This window comes from Suillus fuscotomentosus (genome assembly GCF_016647785.1).
Source record: "Suillus fuscotomentosus strain FC203 chromosome Unknown F5891scaffold_134, whole genome shotgun sequence".
Classification (NCBI taxonomy): domain Eukaryota; kingdom Fungi; phylum Basidiomycota; class Agaricomycetes; order Boletales; family Suillaceae; genus Suillus; species Suillus fuscotomentosus.
The window spans coordinates 83645-106645 of NW_024539646.1; the positions used below are offsets into that span (position 1 = coordinate 83645).

At 46.0% G+C, this 23001-nt stretch overlaps 7 protein-coding genes across 7 annotated transcripts; 2 read left to right on the top strand and 5 right to left on the bottom strand.

Annotated features, from left to right (window-relative positions):
• Positions 1 to 311: 311 nt before the first annotated feature.
• On the bottom strand, positions 312 to 677 carry F5891DRAFT_986870 (uncharacterized protein; the record flags this gene model as incomplete). Its single annotated transcript, XM_041377830.1, has 1 exon — positions 312 to 677. The coding sequence occupies one exon, from the start codon at positions 675 to 677 to the stop codon at positions 312 to 314; it is 366 nt and encodes a 121-aa protein (XP_041217935.1).
• A 2238-nt stretch (positions 678 to 2915) lies between these two features.
• On the top strand, positions 2916 to 3347 carry F5891DRAFT_964555 (uncharacterized protein; the record flags this gene model as incomplete). The annotated part of the gene is made up of 1 exon (XM_041376104.1): positions 2916 to 3347. One exon carries the CDS (start codon positions 2916 to 2918, stop codon positions 3345 to 3347), a length of 432 nt encoding a protein of 143 aa, XP_041217936.1.
• A 327-nt stretch (positions 3348 to 3674) lies between these two features.
• On the bottom strand, positions 3675 to 4361 carry F5891DRAFT_1212612 (uncharacterized protein; the record flags this gene model as incomplete). The annotated part of the gene is made up of 3 exons (XM_041369231.1): positions 3675 to 3943; positions 4020 to 4095; positions 4170 to 4361. 3 exons carry the CDS (start codon positions 4359 to 4361, stop codon positions 3756 to 3758), a joined length of 456 nt encoding a protein of 151 aa, XP_041217937.1. The 3' UTR covers positions 3675 to 3755.
• Positions 4362 to 11612: 7251 nt separating this feature from the next.
• On the bottom strand, positions 11613 to 15172 carry F5891DRAFT_1070787 (uncharacterized protein; the record flags this gene model as incomplete). Its single annotated transcript, XM_041363281.1, has 16 exons — positions 11613 to 11981; positions 12031 to 12079; positions 12130 to 12240; positions 12270 to 12554; positions 12597 to 12664; positions 12722 to 13119; positions 13175 to 13236; positions 13285 to 13441; positions 13498 to 13685; positions 13736 to 13870; positions 13927 to 14101; positions 14142 to 14222; positions 14293 to 14319; positions 14374 to 14751; positions 14877 to 14954; positions 15041 to 15172. Coding segments are annotated over 16 exons (2562 nt in total), but the record flags the coding sequence as incomplete, so codon positions are not given.
• A 1103-nt stretch (positions 15173 to 16275) lies between these two features.
• F5891DRAFT_1212624 (uncharacterized protein) lies at positions 16276 to 18321 on the bottom strand (the record flags this gene model as incomplete). The annotated part of the gene is made up of 10 exons (XM_041369232.1): positions 16276 to 16468; positions 16546 to 16676; positions 16757 to 16807; positions 16857 to 17004; positions 17423 to 17512; positions 17691 to 17718; positions 17783 to 17836; positions 17911 to 17924; positions 17960 to 18017; positions 18158 to 18321. 10 exons carry the CDS (start codon positions 18319 to 18321, stop codon positions 16352 to 16354), a joined length of 855 nt encoding a protein of 284 aa, XP_041217939.1. The 3' UTR covers positions 16276 to 16351.
• Positions 18322 to 18483: 162 nt separating this feature from the next.
• On the top strand, positions 18484 to 18798 carry F5891DRAFT_1197889 (uncharacterized protein; the record flags this gene model as incomplete). The annotated part of the gene is made up of 1 exon (XM_041368553.1): positions 18484 to 18798. The coding sequence occupies one exon, from the start codon at positions 18484 to 18486 to the stop codon at positions 18796 to 18798; it is 315 nt and encodes a 104-aa protein (XP_041217940.1).
• An 865-nt stretch (positions 18799 to 19663) lies between these two features.
• On the bottom strand, positions 19664 to 21482 carry F5891DRAFT_1197890 (uncharacterized protein; the record flags this gene model as incomplete). The annotated part of the gene is made up of 9 exons (XM_041368554.1): positions 19664 to 19832; positions 19884 to 19957; positions 20008 to 20178; positions 20232 to 20479; positions 20544 to 20553; positions 20618 to 20658; positions 20708 to 21031; positions 21075 to 21327; positions 21375 to 21482. The coding sequence occupies 9 exons, from the start codon at positions 21480 to 21482 to the stop codon at positions 19664 to 19666; spliced, it is 1398 nt and encodes a 465-aa protein (XP_041217941.1).
• Between the last annotated feature and the right edge of the window lie 1519 nt (positions 21483 to 23001).

Genomic DNA, 23001 nt, shown 5'->3' on the forward strand with positions numbered 1-23001 from the left:
GGAATACCTGTGGATAGCACATAGAGTGATGCTGCAAGTTTGTGCTATGTACTCCTAGTGTAAAGCGCCATATCACACCATGAGAGGCATGATTCTCTACACCGGCACTCTAAATTCTCTGGTCTTTCCTACATTCTTGATGGTACGTACATCGAGACAGGGGAGTTCTAACGTTGTGGTAGGCTCCCATTCTAAAAATCCATTCTCTTGGTTTCTAGACCTTCATCGTCAGATAGATCTTTGACCTTGCTTGAGGTCTGTTCATCATCAGGTTCTGCACGCCTTACTGGTTGCTTCCCTTTATCTTTCTTTCAGGCATCTCTGGTTTTCTTGGGGTGAAATGCAGGGTCGTTGGCATGATGTCCTGCTTTGTGATATAAGAAGCATAAGCCCTTCTTCATATGCTCGGTTCTGGCTTCATCAGTCATGTGGTCCATGTCCATGGCATTAGGATTGTGGGTTCTGGTGGGAGTATATCGTGGAGTCGTCTTCCAGTTATTCTGGGAAGGGTGGCGGGATCGGTGGGACATCAGGAGCTGGTATGCGGACTCCATTTTGACAACCTTCTTGACTAATCTGTCAAAGGTGTTGGGAATATCTCCAGAGTTGCAGATCTTCTGGACGACTTTGGGTTTCAGACCATGGAGGAAGTAGTCTTTCTTGGCGGCGAAGTTCATGATTCCAACTTTACCGCAAAGCTGTTTGAAGGTATTGATGTACTCGTTGACATCTGCACCTTGTTTAAGGTTGTACAGTTTGTACAACACAGTACCCGCAGAGTCGATGGGGTTAAAGGAAGCGGCAAAGTCATCTAGGAACTTTGCCCAGGTTCCATAGCCATTAGGCTGTCTGGTTTCTAGGTTGATCTCCATGGCATGGTTGATGAAATCTTCCATCCATGTGGCTGCAGTGCCTTCCTTGAAGGAGAGGGCGAAGCCAATCTTCGCAGTATTGGTTTTGTAGATCTTCTCATTGATGGTGAGATAGAGGTGGACGAGTCGGATGAACTTAGAGGAGGAGTCTCTTTCTCTGTTGAAGTTAGGGGGAGTGCCAATCTTCTTTTCTACAGGTTTAGGCATGTCGTCTTCAGAGTCTTCTTTTTTTTCTGAGGGTTCTTCATCAGGGTCATGTGGAGGAGCTTCGTATCTAGCTCGGTAATGAATCTGAGGTTCTGGTGTAGGTGCGTCAGGGATGTCTTTGTCTTGGTCTATGACGAGAGGGGTGGGTTTGGCTGAAAAGTCAGTGATTGGTCCAATTGATACTCTGCTACCACCAGGGATTGATGATGGTCCTGGTTGGTTGAGAAGTAATGCAAAAGGATTCGGTGGTGTCTGGGGTCAGTTCTGTCCAACTGTCAGGGTTGGGGATCTAGGATATGGGTTCAGCCCAAAGGCTTCTTGGGTGGCGTGTCTCTGCTTTCGTGAAGAAGATGTGCTGGTCAAAGGTGGGCCCCGCTGGATAGCTAGGGTATCAGGGGAACTTGAATCTTTTGTTACGACTCAGATAGAATCTAGTGTAACAGCTCCAATAAAGGAGATCAAGAGTATGGGTTCAAGTAATCGACAACCAGAGGTAGAACTCTGGCGAAGTGATCGAGTATAGGCTAGTCTCTTCGCAAAGAGCTAGATCAGAAGGCACCCTCAGGTCCTAGTCAAGTATCAGAGAGAACTGAGTAGATTCAAGTTAAGGAAGATGTACAGAGGTAACTAGGGTTTATATAGGTAAGAAGGGGTGCACAGACCAGTCCATGAGGCATTGTAGAGGTACAGGAAAAGGAAGTCAGAGATAAGGAGTATCCTTATGGTTGACATGAGGTGAACTAGAAGTGAAGCGGGAATCAAGAAGTAAGACGGGGATCAAGAAGATGGTACATGCGTGGTCCTGCAGGTGTGAAGAGAAAATGATGGGGTTACTGTAACAGTCTTTTCTTACAAACACTGTACAAGCTGACTTGTATTTAGGTGTACCTAGCTGCAATTGAGGGCCATGTCCCTCAAGACATGGTGCGCACATTTAGTGCATTCCTCAATTTCTGTTATCTCGTACGGCGCGAGGCTCTCACCGAAACTGACCTTGTCCAAATCCAAGATGCCCTTGATCACTTCCACAAATACCAGGAGATCTTCAAAACAACCGGTACTGTCGCGACATTCTCCCTACCACGCCAACACTCCCTGTGTCACTACATACTACTCATTCAACTTTTTGGGGCACCCAATAACCTTTGTTCTTCCATTACTTAATCTAAGCACATAAAGGCCGTAAAAGAACCCTGGCACCATTCTAGCAGGTTCAAGGCACTCGGTCAAATGTTGCTGACCAACCAGCGTTTAGACAAACTCGCGGCTGCACATGTGGATTTTGAGGCACGTGGCATGCTTCATGGCTCTTGCTTATCTGAGGCTTTGCGAGAAGTCCAAAGGTGTATGTGATCTCTTGAACCGACAGTTTAACCCTTCTCACATCCATAAACAGGTTCGAATGATCACAATGACAGTGAGTCAGATGATGACATGGATATGGCACTTGAGTGTCTCCCTAGGTGTCTCCAGTTCCATGAACCTCAAAATCAATCCATTGAGGTAGACGCTGGTGACATTCTTGATGGACCAACTGTAATAGAATCCCACATTGAACTTGCAGTGACACCGCATGAGTCAATTTATTCACCTGTTGACCCTTTCTGATAATGCTTAGGTTGTGTACGAAATTTTCATACACTCGGCTTTGAACTCAGCCTTCTGTGCTTCCCTCTCATGATCCAAGAATTTAACCATGACCAGCAACATTTGGACAACCCCAACCCTCCTGAGTACGATCCCACGACAGCTCAATTATTCTTGGGGAAGTTGACCATCTTTAACTCTGCTGCAGCATCATTCTATGCACCCAGAGATCTGAGTGGTACTGGAGGTATGTGCCGGGAGCACATCCAGGCAACACCATCATGGCATGGTGGCCCTCACAGGAACGACTGCATCTTCGTTAATGTGGGCGCCGACTTAGACTCTCCCATGGGTGGACTTGCAGTTGCACGGGTCTTGTGCTTTTTCTCTTTCAGCAATCGGACATCGCATTATCCCTGCACTGTTGTTCATTGGTATTCTCATGTACTCAAGGGACATGATCCTGACACAGGCATGTACATTGTCACTCCCACAACAAATGATGATGACACTCCAGATGTCTCTATCATTCATGTCGACTGCATTTTTCGTGCTGCCCATCTCATTCTAGTATATGGACCAGACTTTATTCCTGTCATCAGTCCGCACGACTCATACGACATGTTCAACTCATACTATGTCAATAAATATGTGGATCATCATTCTTTTGAGATAGCATGATTTAAGGTATGTAATTGTCTACTTAGATTTCAGTATATATCCAACTCACATGTTTCTTAGGAAAGATCCGCCTGAGCTCTATCTGTACAGCAAAGGTGGCCCAGGCAGATGGCCTTAATCCTCATTATCTGCCTGTCAACCTTCATTGCATTATTCAGAATGCCACACAAATCTTCCAGCCAGATACACCATCACCAAATTATTCAACATTGATATTTCTAGCATCAATGGCATCACCCCAGCACTTCCGGGCATGGAGGACTGTACTGCATGCATTGTCTCAGCTTCATCGTCTCCAGGTATACCAAAACATGAGCTAGTGTCAGTACCACTGTCTTCTATGAGAATTCATATTTCATCAGGCTGACGGCCTTAATCCTCATTATCTGCCTGTCAATCTTCATTGCATTATTCAGAAAGCCACACAAATCTTCCAGCCGGATATGTCATCACCAAGTTATTCAACATTGACATCTCTAGTGTCAACAGCATCACCCCAACACTCCCGGGCATAGAGGACTGCACTGCACGCATTGTCTCAGCTTCATCGTCTCCAGGTATACCAAAACACAAGCCAGTGCCAGTACTACCATCTTCTACGAGAATTCATCAGATGCCAGCATCAATCCTCATTATCTGTCCCTCCACCCAACTACTGCCTGCCATCCACACCAGTATCCAACAACACAACACCCTTCCCATTGCGCTGTAGATCGGCACTCGCCTCCCCGTTGTCAATTACTACCCACTATAGAACCATCAAGGTAAGTATTAGTCAAAATTACAAGACATACAGTAATGCTCACCCTACACACGACACACTCTGTCTCGTTTCCTGCGCGACAGCCACCCCTTCACCCTCTTCCAATGCCCCAGCTTCACATCTGTCCCTCCTGCTCTCACCTCCACTACCTCTGCAGTCGCCTCAGCTATGATCGCAGCCTCTATGCAAGCCATCAAGTTGTCCCACTGGTGCCTCCTTCCTTGCCTGCGACAAGCAGATTTCGGAGTCATATAGCACACTAGCATCTCGTCAATCAATGATTGACATCATTAGAGTAGTAGTAGATAAACTTACTGTTTTTTTCGTTGAAGTATAGCAATTGATATTGTTGATGGACACGCGCTTATTTTCAAGGAATCGGAACGACAATAAACATAAATAAACTATAAAATTCTCGTGTACTGAGTAGTAGCCTTAATCTCATTGTTGTGCCTTCACTGCCTTGACCGCCTTGAATTTAGCTTAGGTCCTTAGTTAAAAGTTTAAAAATGTGCCTTATATTCCTTAACTGCCTTGACCAACTTAGTGCTATTTTTAAGTAGTTTAAGGAACAAAAAGGAAGCCGGTGATTTCCTGATGTTTATCATGCTAACTGATCATTTTTAGTCACTTATGTGCATACCACCACTCGCACCCTCTCATTCTTCCCATCTCATCCCTCCTTCCACTCCTTTTACTGTTCTGGCGTGTTCCAGTGTCCTCCGCATATGTTCGAGGCACATTAGCATTTGCTGATGTGTGCCAAGCATGTGCGCTAAGCACTGGTCTTCATAGTGACCTGTGGGTATATTCTCCATCCTCGCCACCCAGCTACCTCCATCCTCATCGTCCAAGCAAAACCATCAATGACAACATGCACCGAGTCGCCAAGTTTCTTCCTGGCATACTGCAGTATGGTAGGAGGAACAGGCCATTTGCAGGACTGGCTTGACCACAGCAGAATGAGAGGGCGTGCAGGGATATGCCAGATGCCAGGCTGTGATGCGGAGGGCTATGTGAGACTGATTCCTAGCCCTGTGGAGTGTAGTACCAGTTCTTTTGCAGTTACCATCGCCTGTCACCCCATAGGATATTGATGCTTACATATTAATATTAACCTGTTTTGATGGCTTCTGTCTGATGTATGAGAAGAGTAGGATACTGACAAGATCAGGAACACAGATCCAGAATACTGCTCAAGATCCGGGCAAGATTGGGCAAGATCTGGGCAAGATTAGGTAGTGCAAGATCTGATGTCAGTGCGGTGTAGGGATTTATTTCTGGCTGGGCTTGTAGAGACTGTTTTTACCTTACCTTATGTTAGCACTTTTGTAGCTTACATAAGCAAGTTATCTTCTCACCAGTTACCAGTATGAGTCAGAGTACTCAGCAAGTTTTCATGATATTTCCTCTCCTCTGAGCCTTGAGCCTGGTCCAGAAACCCTTTAGGGTCGAATAGCAGCTAGGTTCTGCAAGACCCAACATTGTTCAGACTCACCATCTGAATTGTTGTACCTTCACTGACCACAATGCCTTTGGCTTTCTTGATCCAGGTCAGGTAATCCGAAGTGCGCACCTTATTCCAGCTTTTGCCTCTGGGCGTAGAGCCACCTCCATTTGCTATGGAAAATTATTCGCTCATCAGAGTGGTGATTTAGATGATTGGGAGGCATACTACATTGGAATGTAAGCGAAACCTCCAATCCTGTTATCCTGACTCACACTGTAGCTCACTCAGTTTTGTTGACTGGGATATGCTTATGCATTATACACCTCATGGAATAGAGCATCCAACGGTCGTGCGGGAGATATTACAAAATTGTGCCAATGCGGAACTCATGGACAACGCACCGTGCGAGCATAGCATCTAACCCTGCGAGGGCGATGTTGAGCAGGGTGGGAGTGACAATAACAATGAAGGAGAAAGTGGTGATGACAATGAAGGAGAAAGTGATGATGGTGACAGTGAGGAGTCCGATGCTCAGGATTCAGATGATCAGGAGATGGAAGATGGGGAAGGTGAGGAAGACGATTTTATGTCCTTCTAATTCACAACAATCGTCAAAGCTTGTACCTGCCACCACTTTTCATTTTCAGGCTAGATCACCATCATTCTGTGCTCCATCGCTTTCACTCCACAGCTCGCAAAGGGCAATTTGTTCTGTCTGGCTCTCAGGCCACTCGTACAAAGGTTTCACCACACTTATCATAGCTTTCGGGCTGCATCATGGGTGTACATGGGCCATAGCGCACTGAGCATCACCGTCAGGATATAAGAGTTATCTGATTTGATTCACAAGTAGTACAGATTTGAGATGAATAGCTAGATAAAAGCAAGTCATAAGCCAAAACGCCCTCAGATCGGGACAGATGTGAGCCATGTACACCAACCCGACAAACATTGAACAAGAGATAGAGATATACATCAGCATATCTTGGTTATGCATCAGCAGGAGATCTGTTATGGAACAGTGAATGACATACCTGGATATTCACAGTTCTCAATGACATCCATCACAGGCTGCTCTGCCTTCAAAACTAGCACCAGCAAGAGAAAGAGGACAGTACGAGTTATGACATGTGCGTATGTCAAGGTGGTCCTCACCTTTTTGTGTGGTGTTCCCCAAGTGTGTAAGTCATGATGACAGAGCACATTGAAAGACATCTTTATAACAAGGTAATGAGCCTCAATACATCCACTTCATATCACTCACCAACTAGAAGCCGCGCCATGATATGCAGGGGCACCCGGGTGTAGTAGAGGACAAATGTTAGCTTGAAGGCAGGAGAGTCTGCGTACTTTTTCAAGTTCTCAACTTATATCACGTGATGAATGATGATATAATACTGTACCAGCTATGCACAAGCATTTGAAAAGCTTGAACAGCATTGAATATTGAAGGACCTTCTCCATAACTAAGACCGTTCTCGTCACTGCCAGCGAGAATCGTCCAATTTCAGATGGCTAGTACCACTAGTTCACTGCCAGCCTTCCTTCAATTTGCTCGTATGCAACTGCATAATGTAACTCATACTAGAGACCTGCTTTGCTCCTGGTATAGTTTTCCCCCATCATCCACCCCACAGCCCAAACTGGCTAGACTCAATAAACAGAAACATCATATTCATGGCTGTTATTGCAATAAACGCTGGCGTCTTTCTTCTCTGGCATGGTGCCAAGTTCACATATGTCCATAGGTGCTACACTCTCATTAAGACCAATGTATAGGGTGCAGCTAACAACCATCCACAGCAAACCACCCATGACCCCACACTCTGAATATTCCCTTGGAACAACTTTTCAGTGAATTGGGAGAACATCACCTCCAGTCACGCGTGTGTCTGACTCTTGTTGGGCATTGCTTCAGATCTTACCTGATTCATCTGGCAGGTGGATGCTCATCACCTCATATTTCTCCCATCAAGACATAGAGCACATATTGTTCAATGGCCTTTCATTCTACTTTATGTCCCCTGGTGTCATGCAAGTCCTTGAGAACTTGTGTTTCTTGGGCCTCTACTTTCTCAGTATTTCTCCACTTCTCACTCACGCAATGCCACTAATGAAAAATACTAGGCGGCATCGCATCCAGGGTGACGAGTCTCGCATGAATTCAACTACTCTTCACACTGCACAAGCGGTCTGTCCATCTCATGTCAGATCTTCAAAGTGTTCAAAGGGTATTGGTGACTTTTTCAATGCTTTCTTGGCTGTCACAAATCTTGTGGGTACCTTCTTATGTCTTTGAGTAACTTAGTGTTGCTTATCTGCTCATTAGGTTTTTGCATATGCAGGTACGGAATTTTGTGATGTTAATCGGCATTCCTCAATACTTTGCTAGGGCACTTCATGCAACTTTTGGCATGGTATTCCTGCTGAAACTGACCTACGACAGGTTCTTTATTCTGATATATGAGATGCGTAAACCTGAGGACACTATAAAGGTCAGAATGCTCCTGTACTCGATGTTGTGACTGAAGGCCATTTTCAGGCAGCATGGTGTCTACAGGGCTTCGCTACAGTATTCGTTTTCAGCGTAGTCATGTATGTCAACATTGGAAACACAATCCAGCAGTCCCCGGTCCTCTTTTCTTTTCTTATGGTATGGGCAAAGGCAGTGTTTGCCATTGCTCTCCTAAATTTCCTGTTGTCAGTGATGCCTTGCTGTTTCGTTTAGTCCTCACTAATTCTTTTTCGGGAAGCTCTTCCAGGCTATATGTTCATACAGCTACAAAGCTGGTGTTTGTTTGCATATTTTGTCATCCAGAACACATCCATTCACATACCTTACTCGGGTGGACAGTTTGGACTCTGCTGTGTTTTGCAGGCACAGCTATTGCTGCAATTCCCGCCATTACAGTCCCAATATTTTCCTACCTAATTGGCATCACAGAAGCCCTCTTTGCTGCATGGTACACATAAGGTTTGGCCAAATTCTTTTGGTTACATGACAAATATCATCTCGAAGGTGGCATGGATGGGCTTGAACAACCACCAATTGGGATCACACTCGTGGTGTTGACTATTATTCCCGGCACTTCCGTCTGTGTCGCTGGGACTTATGTGTTGATAAAGGTCAGTGTTCGTGTCTTCGCATCTGACACTCGTCTCACTGTCAGTGATTGATGATAGCTCATCACCAAAGTATATGCCAATGGCCAAGTTGGGAAACCTTTCGTTTGCTAGGGGGGATTCTATTCTGGCATAATGTGTAATCTGGGTTGAGTCCTTTGAATTTAACTTTTAGAGCCTTTCCTAGGACAATTAAATCATAGATGTGGGCCTGACTGCTTTACTCTCAGCTCTCCTGTTTCTTTGTATCTAAATTTCCTGGTGGGAATTAGCAAATGTACTTGATTTTAAACATTTCTGTCTGCTAACAGTTCGCTTGGAGAAACCCTGACAATGCTAGAGAAGGTTAAGAACCATTGCAAGAGTGGTGCTGGTAGCGGCATGTCACAATTTTGTTATGAAGTCTAATGCTATTCTAGATTTGTTGACAAGTGCTAAAGGCACCTCCCACGACAAGGTCTTGGATGGTCTCTTAATTCTAGGGAATAGCACAGGTGAACCCCGGGGTATGAGCGGCGCAACCCCCACCCATACCTCATGATATACCCACACCCACATTGTGGGTGTGGGTTTTTTGGTGGGTATGAGGCCAAACCCACCCAGGGTATCACCCACTGATGGTATACCCATGGGTGGGTACTGTCAATTGTCAAAAAACTACGAGATACAAACAAATGTAGTAGCTACTTGATGATAATGCAATCCCACCCATCCTCCAGCTCTAGTTCCTCACCCTCCACATCAGTGAGCATGCTTACAGACATTATGTCCTCGGTCTTGACAAGGTTTAAGTGGCTCCAATAGCCAAGACATAAGAACGCACGAGTTGATTGCACATTCAAGCGGGAACAGATATGGGAGAGAATGAGCCATCCATGGCTGAAAAGCCGCTCAACATCGACTGAGGTAGCTTTAGACAAAATTTAGATATCAATTTAACTAAAAAAAAGGTTAGCACGTACCAGGAATAGTCAGATAATCTAATGCCATATGGGAGAGTCGAGGAAAGGTTGTGTGGTGCTCATGCCACCACATAAGGGGATCATCAACATGTTCCACATCAGCATTCAGATAGCGGTCAAGTTCGTCACCAAGATCAGTTGGTTTTGGAGGTGCGAGTGCAGGAATGTTGTCGAATATATTGTCCTATTGTTATAGTAAACTTAGAGGCACACCTTTGTGTTCAAGATGTGCGGAGAATGCTACAAGGGCACGGTGGTTTGGAGACGACCATCCGTCCATCATAAAATTAAGTTTGCCCTCGTATTCCTGGTAAGATTCATTAGTCTTCCTCTTGTGTCCAACTGATCTACATACATTTATCATTTTAGCAATTCATTGTCTTGTCTTCACAAAGACCAATCTAACATCACACGAGACAGTCGATGGAGATGGTATGTAGTATTTCGGTCTCCCTGTCTTCATAAGTGACTGAAATCCCCTGTCTTTGACAATGTCAAATGGCCATAGGCTTTCCGCAACCCAATGAACAAGTTCGGCTCTGAATGCAACTATATCAGCTGCAAGAATTCTCTGTCTCATTGTGATCCTACCTTGTCTTGGTCCGGGTATGCTGATGATGCGAGTAAGTGACCTTCCCCTTGCCTTTACATTTGAATGCGGTTGTAATTGATCCATCTTTCAGATATCCTGCGATGATCTTGGTCCGAACTTCATCTGCATTCCTGGCTTCATCAGCAGCTTGCAATACATCATCGCCCCAGCAGGACTTGACGTGTTTCCGCATATTTCCCGTGGATTGTGCATCTTTTTTGTCGAGGAAGCATCAAATCGTAACCTTGCATCCCTTGCCCATACACTTGAAGGAATGTGCACGACAGCCATCAATGGACTCTATAGCAGGTGTAGGGTCAAAAAAAGCATAGATCGGTGAGATCCATTCCTTCATTAACTGTTCTTTAGCTAATATGAGCTTGTATTACTTGGACTAGTGAAATCGGCCTTACTGAGTTCATCCTCCGCACACTCTTCCTCATCCGCGCTCACTTCATCCTTGTCCTCGTCGGTATTCATACCCGCTCCTCCCTCATCATCGCTGATGACAATAGGACCATGATGTAACACACTTTCTTCTTCCTTGGTATGAACTACTGCCCAATTTGACTTGGCCTTCTTGGAATGTGTACTAGTAGCAGTACTTTCATTATTCTTTCATTTGTTTGAGCCTTCCTGCTTCTCATCTAGCGCAGCTTTAGCTTTGTCCGTGAGTTTTGTAATACGCTTGGCAGCACCTGAGAAAAATGTGATCCATGCTGTGATGATCGTAAGGGTGCTGTGTTTAGGATTAGAGTTTAAGGTTCATGTCTAATGTGTGTTACTAAGTTTCAAAATAAGTCATGTTTGCTTACATACCCACCACCAGGGTGTGGGTAGGGGTATGGGTACCCAAAGTACAGACCCCACCCACACCCCAGAGGTACCCACACCCACGACCCATGTGGGTTGAGGATACCCATGCTATTCCCTACTTAATTCTAACCATATGTGATGAAAAATGAGAGCATCCGAGAGGTATGAGGGAAGTACACCACTGTCCTATGCTGATCTTCATTGCCACAGGTCACAACTTCATTACAAAGTCACATGCTATTCTACATTTGTTGACGAGTGATAAAGGCACCTCCCACGGGAATGTCTTAGATGAGATTATAATGCAAAGCAAAAGTAAGACAAAATGACAATACTCAAAATGATTGCCACCAGTATACTACCACCCCTCATCGACTGCAATGCAGGAATGTCATCATATTTTTGTGCACTACTCATGTGACTCTAAATTTGCAGGCACTGATGGCTATGTATCGAGAACTCAAAATTTTCACAGTCTAGATGATCATATTTAGTAGAGCAGAATTATATTTTCCTACAGTTCGCACGGCTACAATACCAAAGTCTCATCAATTCACTGATGTAGTTGAGCGGGTACAGCGGCACGCTCGCACGAAGGACATAGCAATTCTGTACTGATCGATATATACTAGTACAAGGTTACGGAGACAGCGAGAATCAAATACAACAGTCTGTCAAATTATGAGCCAATCAAACAGTGACGGATTCAGAAGGAAGCTCTGCTTTTCCCGTCAACGCAGCTATGCTATGCACGAGCTGTTCAACCTGTTTCACAAGTGCACTAAGTCGGAGATCTTGTCCCACGAAGCGAGATTCCACCATCGCAGCCAGCTTATCGACTCGTAAGGAAAGCGAAGTAGTCTCGTCCACGTTAGCCAAAGGTTCGACTGACGTTTCGATGCCTGTATCTTGAACTCGGTCTTTTAATCTTGACCAGCCAGTGTTTGTAAGGGTGGTGATCTGTGGCCACGTTGAACACATCGTGAAATGCACAATCGCCGCATAGGGCAATGGGGAAATGGCTTTCTGTAATAATTGTCAAGCTTTGTGCCCTGTTAGACGGATGGAAATCTGACCTCCGCAGTTAAAGCATACATAAAAAGTGCCCTTCATCTTGACGTCGCATTCAGCACAAGAATAGGCATCCTCGTTCGCGGCTGAGGTTCCAAGTATCCTCTCGAATGCTACTGCATGTTCCCATTGAGCTTCTCATCACCTCCCCGCAAATCAACAGATGCGAAAGAATCATCTGCTCGAGTGGCTGCTGTCGGATGCGGAAGTTCAGGTCCGTCTGATTGCGTTTGGCATACGTCTTCCGGTGGTGTTGTGGTGGGCAGAATATCAGATAAGAAATTCCTGGCATGCCACCGAACCCGGCTGCAGCGACTATAAGGGAGCACCATGCGGAAAACAAGCAAGTTGTGCGTCGCCTTGTGGTCCGATGGATATTTGTGTTTTGAAATTGGTAGAGATTGGCATTCTGAACACAAATCATACCCGTCTAGATATGATCCAGTTGTATTGTTGTTTTAATCGCACTCACCATCATCGCAGTCTATACAACGGTGATATACATCAGTAATAAGGGAGTGGCATGCGTCGCAGCAACACCTGAACACCAGATAAGTAGATAGTCGAAGAATGATAGGTAACAGAAGCTGTACTTACTCAAACAATCGTTTGTGTGTCTCAAGTTCAGCTAATGAACTCCAGCGTTGGACATCTGATTCAGGCAGCCCTTTGGACAGGGCTTTGAACCTTTGTTGTTGCTCGGGCGATAGGTAAGGTGAGGTTTCCAAAGGGAACGACTTTCTCTTATTGTGGAGCTTATTCAAGCACCACAAACGGATATATTCGTCCTTGGGATCTTCAGGCTGCTGGTTAAGGGCATATGCGACGAGCTTCACAGGCCTTTCTAACAATTCCTGGTCCTCTGTCAGACTGAAGGGACCAAGTTTCAACGCTGTCTTATCAATCTCCAGCTCAGTGTCGTCAAGCTCAAAATCATGGGCTTCCCAACATTCAGCGTCGTCTGCGGTTCGTTCTGGGCTGTACCAAAAGTTGTACTATTGCGGGGCGTCAGGGACCGGAAATAAATACACTGTTGCTGTCTCTACGCACCAAGCTGTGTGCATACCACGTGAACCTTGCTTTTGCATCTGTTCCTTGCTGGCGAAATGATTCTGTTGTAGAAGGAAAAGCGTATCACAACCGTGAGTTTAGGAGCGTACCTGCCAGTTGTTCAACACGCAGATCCACCGCTTCCAATATATCAGATATCGTTTGAGTTGCACATTCAAATTCTCTATCCACAAGAATTACTGTCCTGGCGAGTTTCATGATTTGTAGATGCCTCCTCGTAACGAGGTAAAGCACTGGCAGCAAGAACTGAACAAACATTCATGTGGGTATTCGGTACAAACGTTGAGTGAACGACGACTCACATTTTCGATGCGATCAGATCCGAAAAGTTTGAAGGAATCTTTGGAGTCGATTTCATACTTTACAGTGTCAAGTCTTTTCACCAAGTCCTTCTCCTGAACGTTGCGATATCTATCAGACAATCGCGTGAGATCTAAGTCTGAGTCCTCTGGCCCAAGCTCTGCAAGAGAGCGCACGAGCCGTTTGATGCCTGTTTGCATGTGTAAATATCCGCATTCAGAGGTGAGAAAAGCGCCAAACCCTGGATAGCATCTGAATCCAAGTACAAGGCGATACACCTCCCGTTTACCGGCAGTACGTCTGCTTGCGCATGAACCATGCTGTGCAAGACTTGTTCAATTCGTGTGTGGTAATGTTGGCTATCCACTCTCCAACCTTTGCTGATGTAAACGCTCCAAGTTCGACCTGACGACAATGACCAAAATACTCACCTGCAGCCCAGTATGCAAGTGCTTGAGGTACAATCAAGCCCGGAAGTATCGCGGAAGTAAAGGCATTAACTTCCCTTACGCTGATCAAGCCATTTGCGTCCTCGTCGAAGACTTCGGATAAACTCAAAATGTAGAAAACTGACAGATATTTCAAGCACCACTCGTCTGCATGGTCCTACTGGAGGAGACTGAGTGTGGGGTGTACTTGATGTCACTTTTGGGCGTGGAGCATCATTATGCAGGTTGGAGAAACGTTGCGTGAAATAATCATGGAGTTCTGCGATGAAGTATAGTATCTTGACACTTGTTGATCATTTCTTGAAGATGATAAGTATGTGCTTCGATCACGCCTGCACAAAGACGTGCCATTTCTTTCCAGATAAATTGGAGATGCTAGTGAGATTGACCGAGTTAGTGATGCATAGAATCGAGTTTCTTAATCCTTACTGGACCCTTGACCCGTTTAAATTTGGCGCCGAGAGCCGACATAATGCGCGTTTCAGAATCCTTGATGGCATCTTTGATCTCGGCTGTCTGTTTATCGAGCTTGAACATGAAGAGCGTACGAGTCTCGTCGAGTGAGCTGGCTACAGGAGTGCGCAATTCGTGAAGCAGCGAGGCACGAAGGCGGTACTGCTCCGCAACCGATCCGTGCGCCGATGGGGTTTGTGAAGCAGGCTTGCTGACATCTTTGGATGGGGCATCAGAGCGTGCTTGAATCTGTGCTTCCTGATGCTTGGCGAATTTCACTAGCTCCGTTAACCTGTCTTCGCTTTCGAAACCTGGATCCATTCCACCGCGCATGATCACTTCTTTCGCAAATCTCTTTTCGCGTTCGGTTTCAAAATATTGAGCCATTGCACCGTGAAATTTCTCTCCTTTCGCGATTTTCGCTTCGCGTTCACCTAGCATCTTGGTGAGATCCTCCAGCTTTTGATCGCAGTGTCGACTCCCAACGCCGTCCTAATGGCCAAGGCATCCCGAAGTTCCTGTATACACTGGGAAAAGTTCCCGCTAATCACGAGGAACTTATCCGCCCAATGGGATGATTTGAAGAATTTCAGGATGCAATTATCAATCCGGCGAGAAATTTAAGAATTCGAGATCAACTAACCGACGAATTTCGACTTGTAGTGGCATTCCCGCAATCCTCGACATTGCGCTTCATTTTATCCAAGACACCATCCAGTCGGCCCCGAATAGTGCCGCGAGGTCCTACAATGTCCGGGTCTCTAGTGTCCTTAAGTCTATCAACGGATCGAATCAGCGAAATTTGTGTTGAGTGAGCATCAACCAACGAACTGAAGAAGCATATTCATCATATCAAATGCCTTTGCAAGCATCAAACAAACTGTGCGATCGTTCTCTCTTCGCCTTATTTCAAAATTCACGACAGCCTTGAAAGCGATTATAGCCACTGGAAGTCATCTTAGCCGAAGTAGTAATGTCGACAAGTTGAATACTCACCACTAACAAAAGGATGGATCTGTTGCAGAGCATCCAAGGCATCCATCACCTTCTTTGCCTCTCCACTTGGAGATTAAGTTCCCTATGCGAGGACGCGATGATCTAATTGTTAAGTGGGCGGATGGAGTGACAGCGACGGACCGGCCTGGTCCACATTTTTGAGCATTCTAGCCGACGTCGATTTAGAACTTGTTAGGGCATCATACAATGCCTTCTGCGCTCGTTCCGTGGTAATAGCGGACATGACTTGCTATTAATGAACCTCAGAGGTTCTGTAGAAGAGAAAGAGGTTGTTAAGCAACAAGGGAGGTGAGTGAAACAAAAAAGACGATCTATAAACGAGCTCACTAGTCGGTTTATATCCATAGAATCTGATTCTCATAGGCGCTGAACCTCGTGTTCCATCATAGATAAGCCTTGTTCTGCATAGCGGCGGCGTCTGACACAGCGCTAGATGCGTATAATCACTAGGGAGTCAGGTTGACCCCACCATTAGCGCAACCTGCAAAATGGTCTCTCCTAAATGAATGAAGATAGCCGCACAGAAGATCACTAGTATGTAAATTTGAGCGAGTGCTAGCGCTTGGGGCTTCATGCAACTCACCAAAGTTTTGGCGTCAGAGGGAGTCTTTTCGGGTCATAGACCATATATCCGAGTCATTTGCATCTTTTTCTTTGGATATATGTGGTTGATGCGGCACATTGTGACACAATACTCGAAGTGCCGTCTGGCAGGACTCTCGCAGGTAAGCATCAAAGGAACACTGCGATGGAAAAGGTCAGTAAATAAAGATTAGAGATCTCGGTGATCTCGGCAAGTTTTTCATGACAGGATGATTTGTAGTTGCTAGTTTGTTGCCTCGAAGCCAGAGGTGATCGCTCCTAAGATGCACTCAGGCTAATAATTTGTGGGTAAGAATGAAGTTGCACAACACTGATCTGGCATAACACTTAAGCTTCATGTGGCAAGGCATAATTTGCGACAAACGTGATCGTCACCGAGTGTCTGAATTGCGCGAGGGTACTCCCACCGATTATGCAGCATTAAAATCCATCGTTTATGAGGAACTTGGCCCTGACAGGATAGACAGGCCATAGACGAAAGAAAATATGTAGTCGTTCGTTCTCTTTTCAATGCTAATCAGTACTCACGAAGGTCAACTTCCAGCTAGTATACACAGCCACCCGCACAGAACCGTGGTCATCAGAAAAGCGTGGACTCGATAACTGTTGACATTGTAAAACGTGAAGCGCTACGTATGTTAGGACAGTTGGATGTCCGCCTACTCCGATGGTCAGAAGATTCTGCCTGTTAACAAAGAGATCAGTATTTGGAGCGTTTAATTTTCACAAGCACACGCACAACAGAATACAACACCGGTCTCCTCAATAGAGTCATTTTCTGCAAGGTCTTCTGTTTGTCGTCAATCAACATGCTAGTTGGACAGTGCAGACATGCATACCGATACTGGCCAGTTGATCGACAACTTGGTTCATCTGGTCTAACGTCCAGAACATGAACGGACGAGACGCGATAGCCTCGACCCACTGGCTACCGCGAGTGAGAATGACGATCCATTGGTGAATCGTTCGACTCCACAGTCTTAAGGTCTAAAGGTTTGAGAAGAAATACACCAGAGTCTAGGAAACGGCGACAATATCATTACATAATATTGGATCTGAGACTGAATGTCATTATTGATAATTGTTTGCTTCGATTAATTGTCACATCTTCATCGACCACTCACGAGTCACACCACTATACTGTGCTATAAACGGAACAATTACGGTAAGAAAATTGATCGATCTTTCCAACGCCCCTATTGATATTATGTAAAATGACAGCCAAAAAACATGTCCCGCGTTTTGCATAGTCCTCACGTCAGCATTAACGTCGACAACATCGTAAGCTTATCGGTCATTCTCACCCATACCAAAACTCCCATTTTACAGACGCAACTTCAATACCTCGCGTCAAAGGCGGTAATGTGTTCAGTACCACGTCACCGTGACGCAGTTCCTGACTTACAGACTCGAGGTCCCCAACACGCCCACACCGTGTCTGATGAAGCGGTTGATACGCGACTGTGCACGCGGTTGCGCTAACCTGACACAGCGCCTAAGATCGGCATTGCGCAGGGTGAGTCGTTGTTTTATGGAGAAACCTTCAAACTAAATGATGCGCAGAGATGAAGCTTATTCAAGCTGATACCATAGTCCATGACCCTAATCATGCCCCTCACAATACCAACCACCTCTTGGCCTTCTAGAATTACATGTTACTAGGACTGACACACATATTTACATAGGGGAGCCTCCGATGATCTATGAAGATCATCAGCATCGCGCGCTGTAAGCCATCGTGTTATTGCAAAAATTCTTAACTGACAAAGTGTGCAGGGATGCATATACGAGCTCAGGCTGATACCAATAATCCCATCTCCTATCATATCATATTACAAAATGCCAACCAATTAGGCCAGTGATGGATAAATGACCATTGGCATCAGGACGTACCAAGTGAATACACGCTCCAATCATAACAGTAATATTGCATAAAACTTACTGCCTTGGTGACAGTTATAGGTATTCCATGCTTCAATTTCAGGGACGCCTGCATCGATCTACAAACATGCCAGAAGGTAGTACATCTGACAATGCATCCACTTTGCGCGCATTTCTGAGATGGATACGGTAGGGGCGTCCTCATCGTATACATGCCGCTCCCAGGCTCAGTGTAGGGTCCAGGGTACGTACCACACACATATATTGTGATCTGACCCACGCTCGATTGCATGCATAATTCCTAACGTGCCATTGGGAAAGGTCCAACAAAGGCATGTAGTGCGGATCTTCTTTCCCCGGCTCTACAGTGCAGACGGTGTAGTTCTGGTGTCTCAAGAAGATTTGGCCCTCCTTTACGACCATTGCCTGCGCCCCACACTATTAGAGGTTCTTCTCCACTCGCTGATCGGGCGCCGACATCATACGCTGCCGCATACATGCAATTAAAAACTCGCACCGGAGGGCTCGCGTTCAACACCCTAGACGTCCCTTGAAATAGATTGGAAGGAGTTGCTGCAATACCAAATGTCATCCTACGAGTCTTGCCACCAGGACCTCCTCAGGCACCTTATGCCTCTCGCATGTCCTCGAAAAGTCGCTGCCTTTACCAGGAATAAGAAAAAGTTCCACTTTGACCGCACCCTACAGATGGAAGAATTAGCCGGCTTCCGTGCAACTACCGCCGATTTCACAGACAGTGATGGAATAACATACGTGCAGGCCTGTACCCGCGGTGCTTACGGGTCGGTGTGTACACGTACCCGTGGCGGGTGCGGTGTTGGCGGGTACGGGTACGGTGTTGAGTTTCCGACCCGCGGTGTTACCCTTGCGGAACCCTAGGTGCACAATGGAAAACTGAGTACAAGAGAAGTCGTGCAATGCTTTTTGACCAAAAAAACACTGATGATAATCGGAATTACATTACGTACTGTTCCAAGCAATGGTACCCACATATTTTCGTCCACAGTGAAGACATAATAATATGACTATTGCTGTACGCCGTGGGCTGGTTCGGTCACGTTGTTTATGCAGAAGCATTTCACGGTGATCTCATCGTTTTCTTGTGTTGTAGCTTGATATCTGAATCGACTGACCTTTTGAGTTCTACGTAGAGTTCAGCCATTTCAGCATCCAGAACATCGTGCCGGTGATCAAAGATGGAACAAGATATAGCGAGACGAAAGTTGCACAGCTGGCAGAGACGAGTCCAACAATCTCGAAACTGACGACGCGTGGAACTGCGAACACAGCAGCAAAAGCGAGGAGCGTTGTGATGGGTGGATTAGATGAAGAATCGGACACCTCAAAGGCCGCCGTGCAGTGTACGTTAGCGCAACCGCGTGTCAATGGTGAGGTCGACCTGACGCGAAGGATGTAAATCTAAGGAGTGAATTAACATCGCCAGCAAAGCAGACTGACCTTAAGCGAGGGTATCATTCATGATGCGGCAATCCCCGATTTTCCAGTGCGGGAACTTCGAGGATATGTAGGAATTGGCCGGTCCGTGGTAACTCTTTGCAGATTGCTCACTCGCTCACCCACTCGGGCCCAGGTTTGCGGTCCGAAATTGTCACTGCTTCTGATGGTAATGGCGCGCTCACGACCCACGCCCAGTTCGAGATTGCATGTAGTCTGCATTCTGATGTTGTAATTGAGAATGTGAATACCTATAGCTACATCCTCTAGATTTTTGAAGACAGAGATATTACTGTGGCCGCATCCGAGCCAGACTTGGACCATAGCTAGCAATCACCAATACAACTAAGAGACACGCCACGATGCAAAGAGTAACGATGCATGCAATAATTATGGGTGCAGATGGACTCAAGTCCGTAATGACACCTGAAAGAAATCCCAAGATGGACCCGATCACACTAACCAGTCTATGAGCGATGCAACGTGATCATGACCAGAAGGTTGCTTACCTTAGTACACAAAAAAAAGTGGGTATGCTTGTAATGATGATAAGCATCATTTTCTTCTTACGAAGGTAATATGCCTAGCGGACAATGTCAGGGTCAGGATGCAGAAACGTGAAGTAAAGCTAACCGCAAAATCTAGGGATCCCATTCTCTCGCCGAAGTGTTGCACCATATTTCCTGCAAAAATGCAGCCGACACCTAAAAGCAAGGAACAGGAGCACAGCGTCTGTGCGATTGCTGATGTTCCTAAACCCGGAATAGCAAGGATGGCGACGTCTAGGGCCATTGAAACACCTGCCTGTAGGGATGAGTAAGGGGGTGTACTTGTCTGTGATACTGGCAAAAGCGTACCAGGGTTATTTGACTTTTAGCTTGGCTGCTGAAGTCGTTGACAAATCGTCGAACTTCTACACCATTCACAATTCCATCAACAGAAGTGGTCTGAATGCGCTCAATAGTGACTGGCACGCACAGCACCATAGCTGCAGCATTGCCGATGAACGAAAAAAGCCTATTATTTCGAGGCCTCTCTTTCACAGCGTGCTTTCGAATCAGGCGAGCCTCAGGTTGGTTATGGCGATTGAGATATTGGTAATGGCCTATGTGCGTTAACAAATCAATGACGCCTTATGTATGAGAAGTAGCAACTTGCGTAGTATGTACAATATTCTGCCTGTTAACAAAGAGATCAGTATTTCGACCGTTTAATTTTCACAAGCACACGCACAACAGAATACAACACCGGTCTCCTCAATAGAGTCATTTTCTGCAAGGTCTTCTGTTTGTCGTCAATCAACATGCTAGTTGGACAGTGCAGACATGCATACCGATACTGGCCAGTTGATTGACAACTTGATTCATCTGGTCTAACGTCCAGAACATGGAAGCGGCGGTGGATTGACTTAAAGTCGTTGCTTCTGTGCTTGAATCGGTTATTCTGATTGTAGCTGTAGTACCACCGGGCTCACCTCCGAGATAGCAGCCCATCTCTCTCCTTATGCGTCTCACTTGTGAGGTGTTCATTCGGAAATTGTGCGGAAAGAATTCGAAATGTTTCCTGTGAAGTGGTGAGCGACAATCCAGTAAGTTCATTTTGATTAAACGACATAGTAGGTCAGCCACTCGCCAATATTGGGCCTCCAGTTCAAGTCCTGCATAATGAGCGAATGAAAACGCAATGTGAATACAACATACTTTTATGGCGCCATTTGCTTGGGTTGACACATTCTCCGAAAAGGATGTGACCATCCATATCCTCTAACCAGGTGATGATCTGGTAGTCCGGGACCACATAGTAGTATTGAAACCTCTGCTCTCCCATAAAAATAGCCGGGTACACTACCAGCACCCACCCATCTTCTTTCGCAGCCGATCGTGATGCATTGATGAAATCATCGAGCCTCTGTAGATCCTGGTAATGACCAATGTTCATCGAAGTGTAGGCATTCTAAACGTCCATTAGATGACTACATGAGTTGTACTACAAGAACGCACCTTTCTGTTGTTATAGTAATATGTACCGCCCAGTGGGTGGACAAGTTCCTGCCAATCCCTGATCATGGGGGGCCTGTAGATGGCGTTAAAGGAGATTGGCGGGAACATAGGTGACTGACGAAGAGAGATAAATCTGCCTCGGAGGGATCAGTGTATCGTCAATTTCATTATCCGTACTAAGCATGTCATTGAAATTGAATACTATCACAAGATTATATGCATACTCACAGCATGACCGCTTCAGCGTACCGGGGCAGTTGCGTCGGCCATATGCCGATGCCACGTTCCAGCAGCCCCACAGTATGATGCTGAGAGCCTGGAGTTGCCTAGTACAACACTGTACAGTGTCAGAAAGTGCTTTGTGATCGAACGCACCATGTTCTGTAACTTGCCGACAATTACTTCCAAATCGACAATTCGCTGTAGTACTTGCGGTGAGTGCTAACCAGTCTGTTCTTTCTTGATAGGCACTGTGCTACAGGGTCGGAACTTTTGTTTTCCATGGAATAGTAAGTACACACCTCGGTGTAGTGCATTCCACAAAGGGAATGGTAAATATACAAACTGAAGAGAGACGTTGACGCATACAAGGCAAGAAGTTCCCGCACTGGAAAATCGGGGATTGCCGCATCATGAATGATACCCTCGCTTTAGGTCAGTCTGCTTTGCTGACGATGTCAATTCACTCCTTAGATTTACATCCTTCGCGTCAGGTCGACCTCACCATTGACACGCGGTTGCGCTAACGTACACTGCACGGCGGCCTTTGAGGTGTCCGATTCTTCATTTAATCCACCCATCACAACGCTCCTCGTTTTTCCTGCTGTGTTCCATCAGCAAAAGTGGCAGAAGCTGACAAGGTCTCGGCAAATACTGTAAGCCTGGCGTAGAGTTCCAATATGGCTACATGCCTTACAGGCGCCATGTCACTGGGCATTGCAAGGCTCTGTCTTATAACCGCTTAGTGCTTAACATTGTCACCTATTGTCACTCGCCCATGTAGGATTGCATGCGAAAATTATCAATCCAATTAATACAACATATTTCTTCTCTTGCACTGCTGAAAGATATTCCAATGTTTGTACAGACTTTCTCTCGACGTTGCATCAACGCTACGGAGGCTACCGTGACGCATATGTTATGGATGGCCAGCATCTGGACAGCCAACATCATTCATCTCTCAGTCATTCAACCCGAAGTTCTTCTTCCGCTGTCGACTTAACTGTCACTATCACGGGCCTTGCTGGCACTTCAGCTCCTCCGAGTCCGAGTCTGTCTCCAACACTTTATCCTTCGGTGGATGGTGGTCGTTCCGTCGCTCGCAGACGAGCCAACTGGGCAAAGTTAGATGCAGGGCAGGATCCCCTACGCCAGAATCTCTCAGCAACTATGGAGGCGGCTGCCAACAGTGCCAACTCATTCTGCCAGAAATCGCTTGTTTGAGGAAGAACAGCGTGAGTTTCTGCAGCTTCCATTACATATCTCACGACTCGGTTTTAAGACCGGTGGTTTCTTATCCGCCTGCAAGCGTGCAGACAGTGCTGCGCCATCAATTGATGCATCCCAGCTGATTCCATAAGCCCACCGAACCAGTTCCTGAACCTGTGCACGGTTACTAAGCACATCC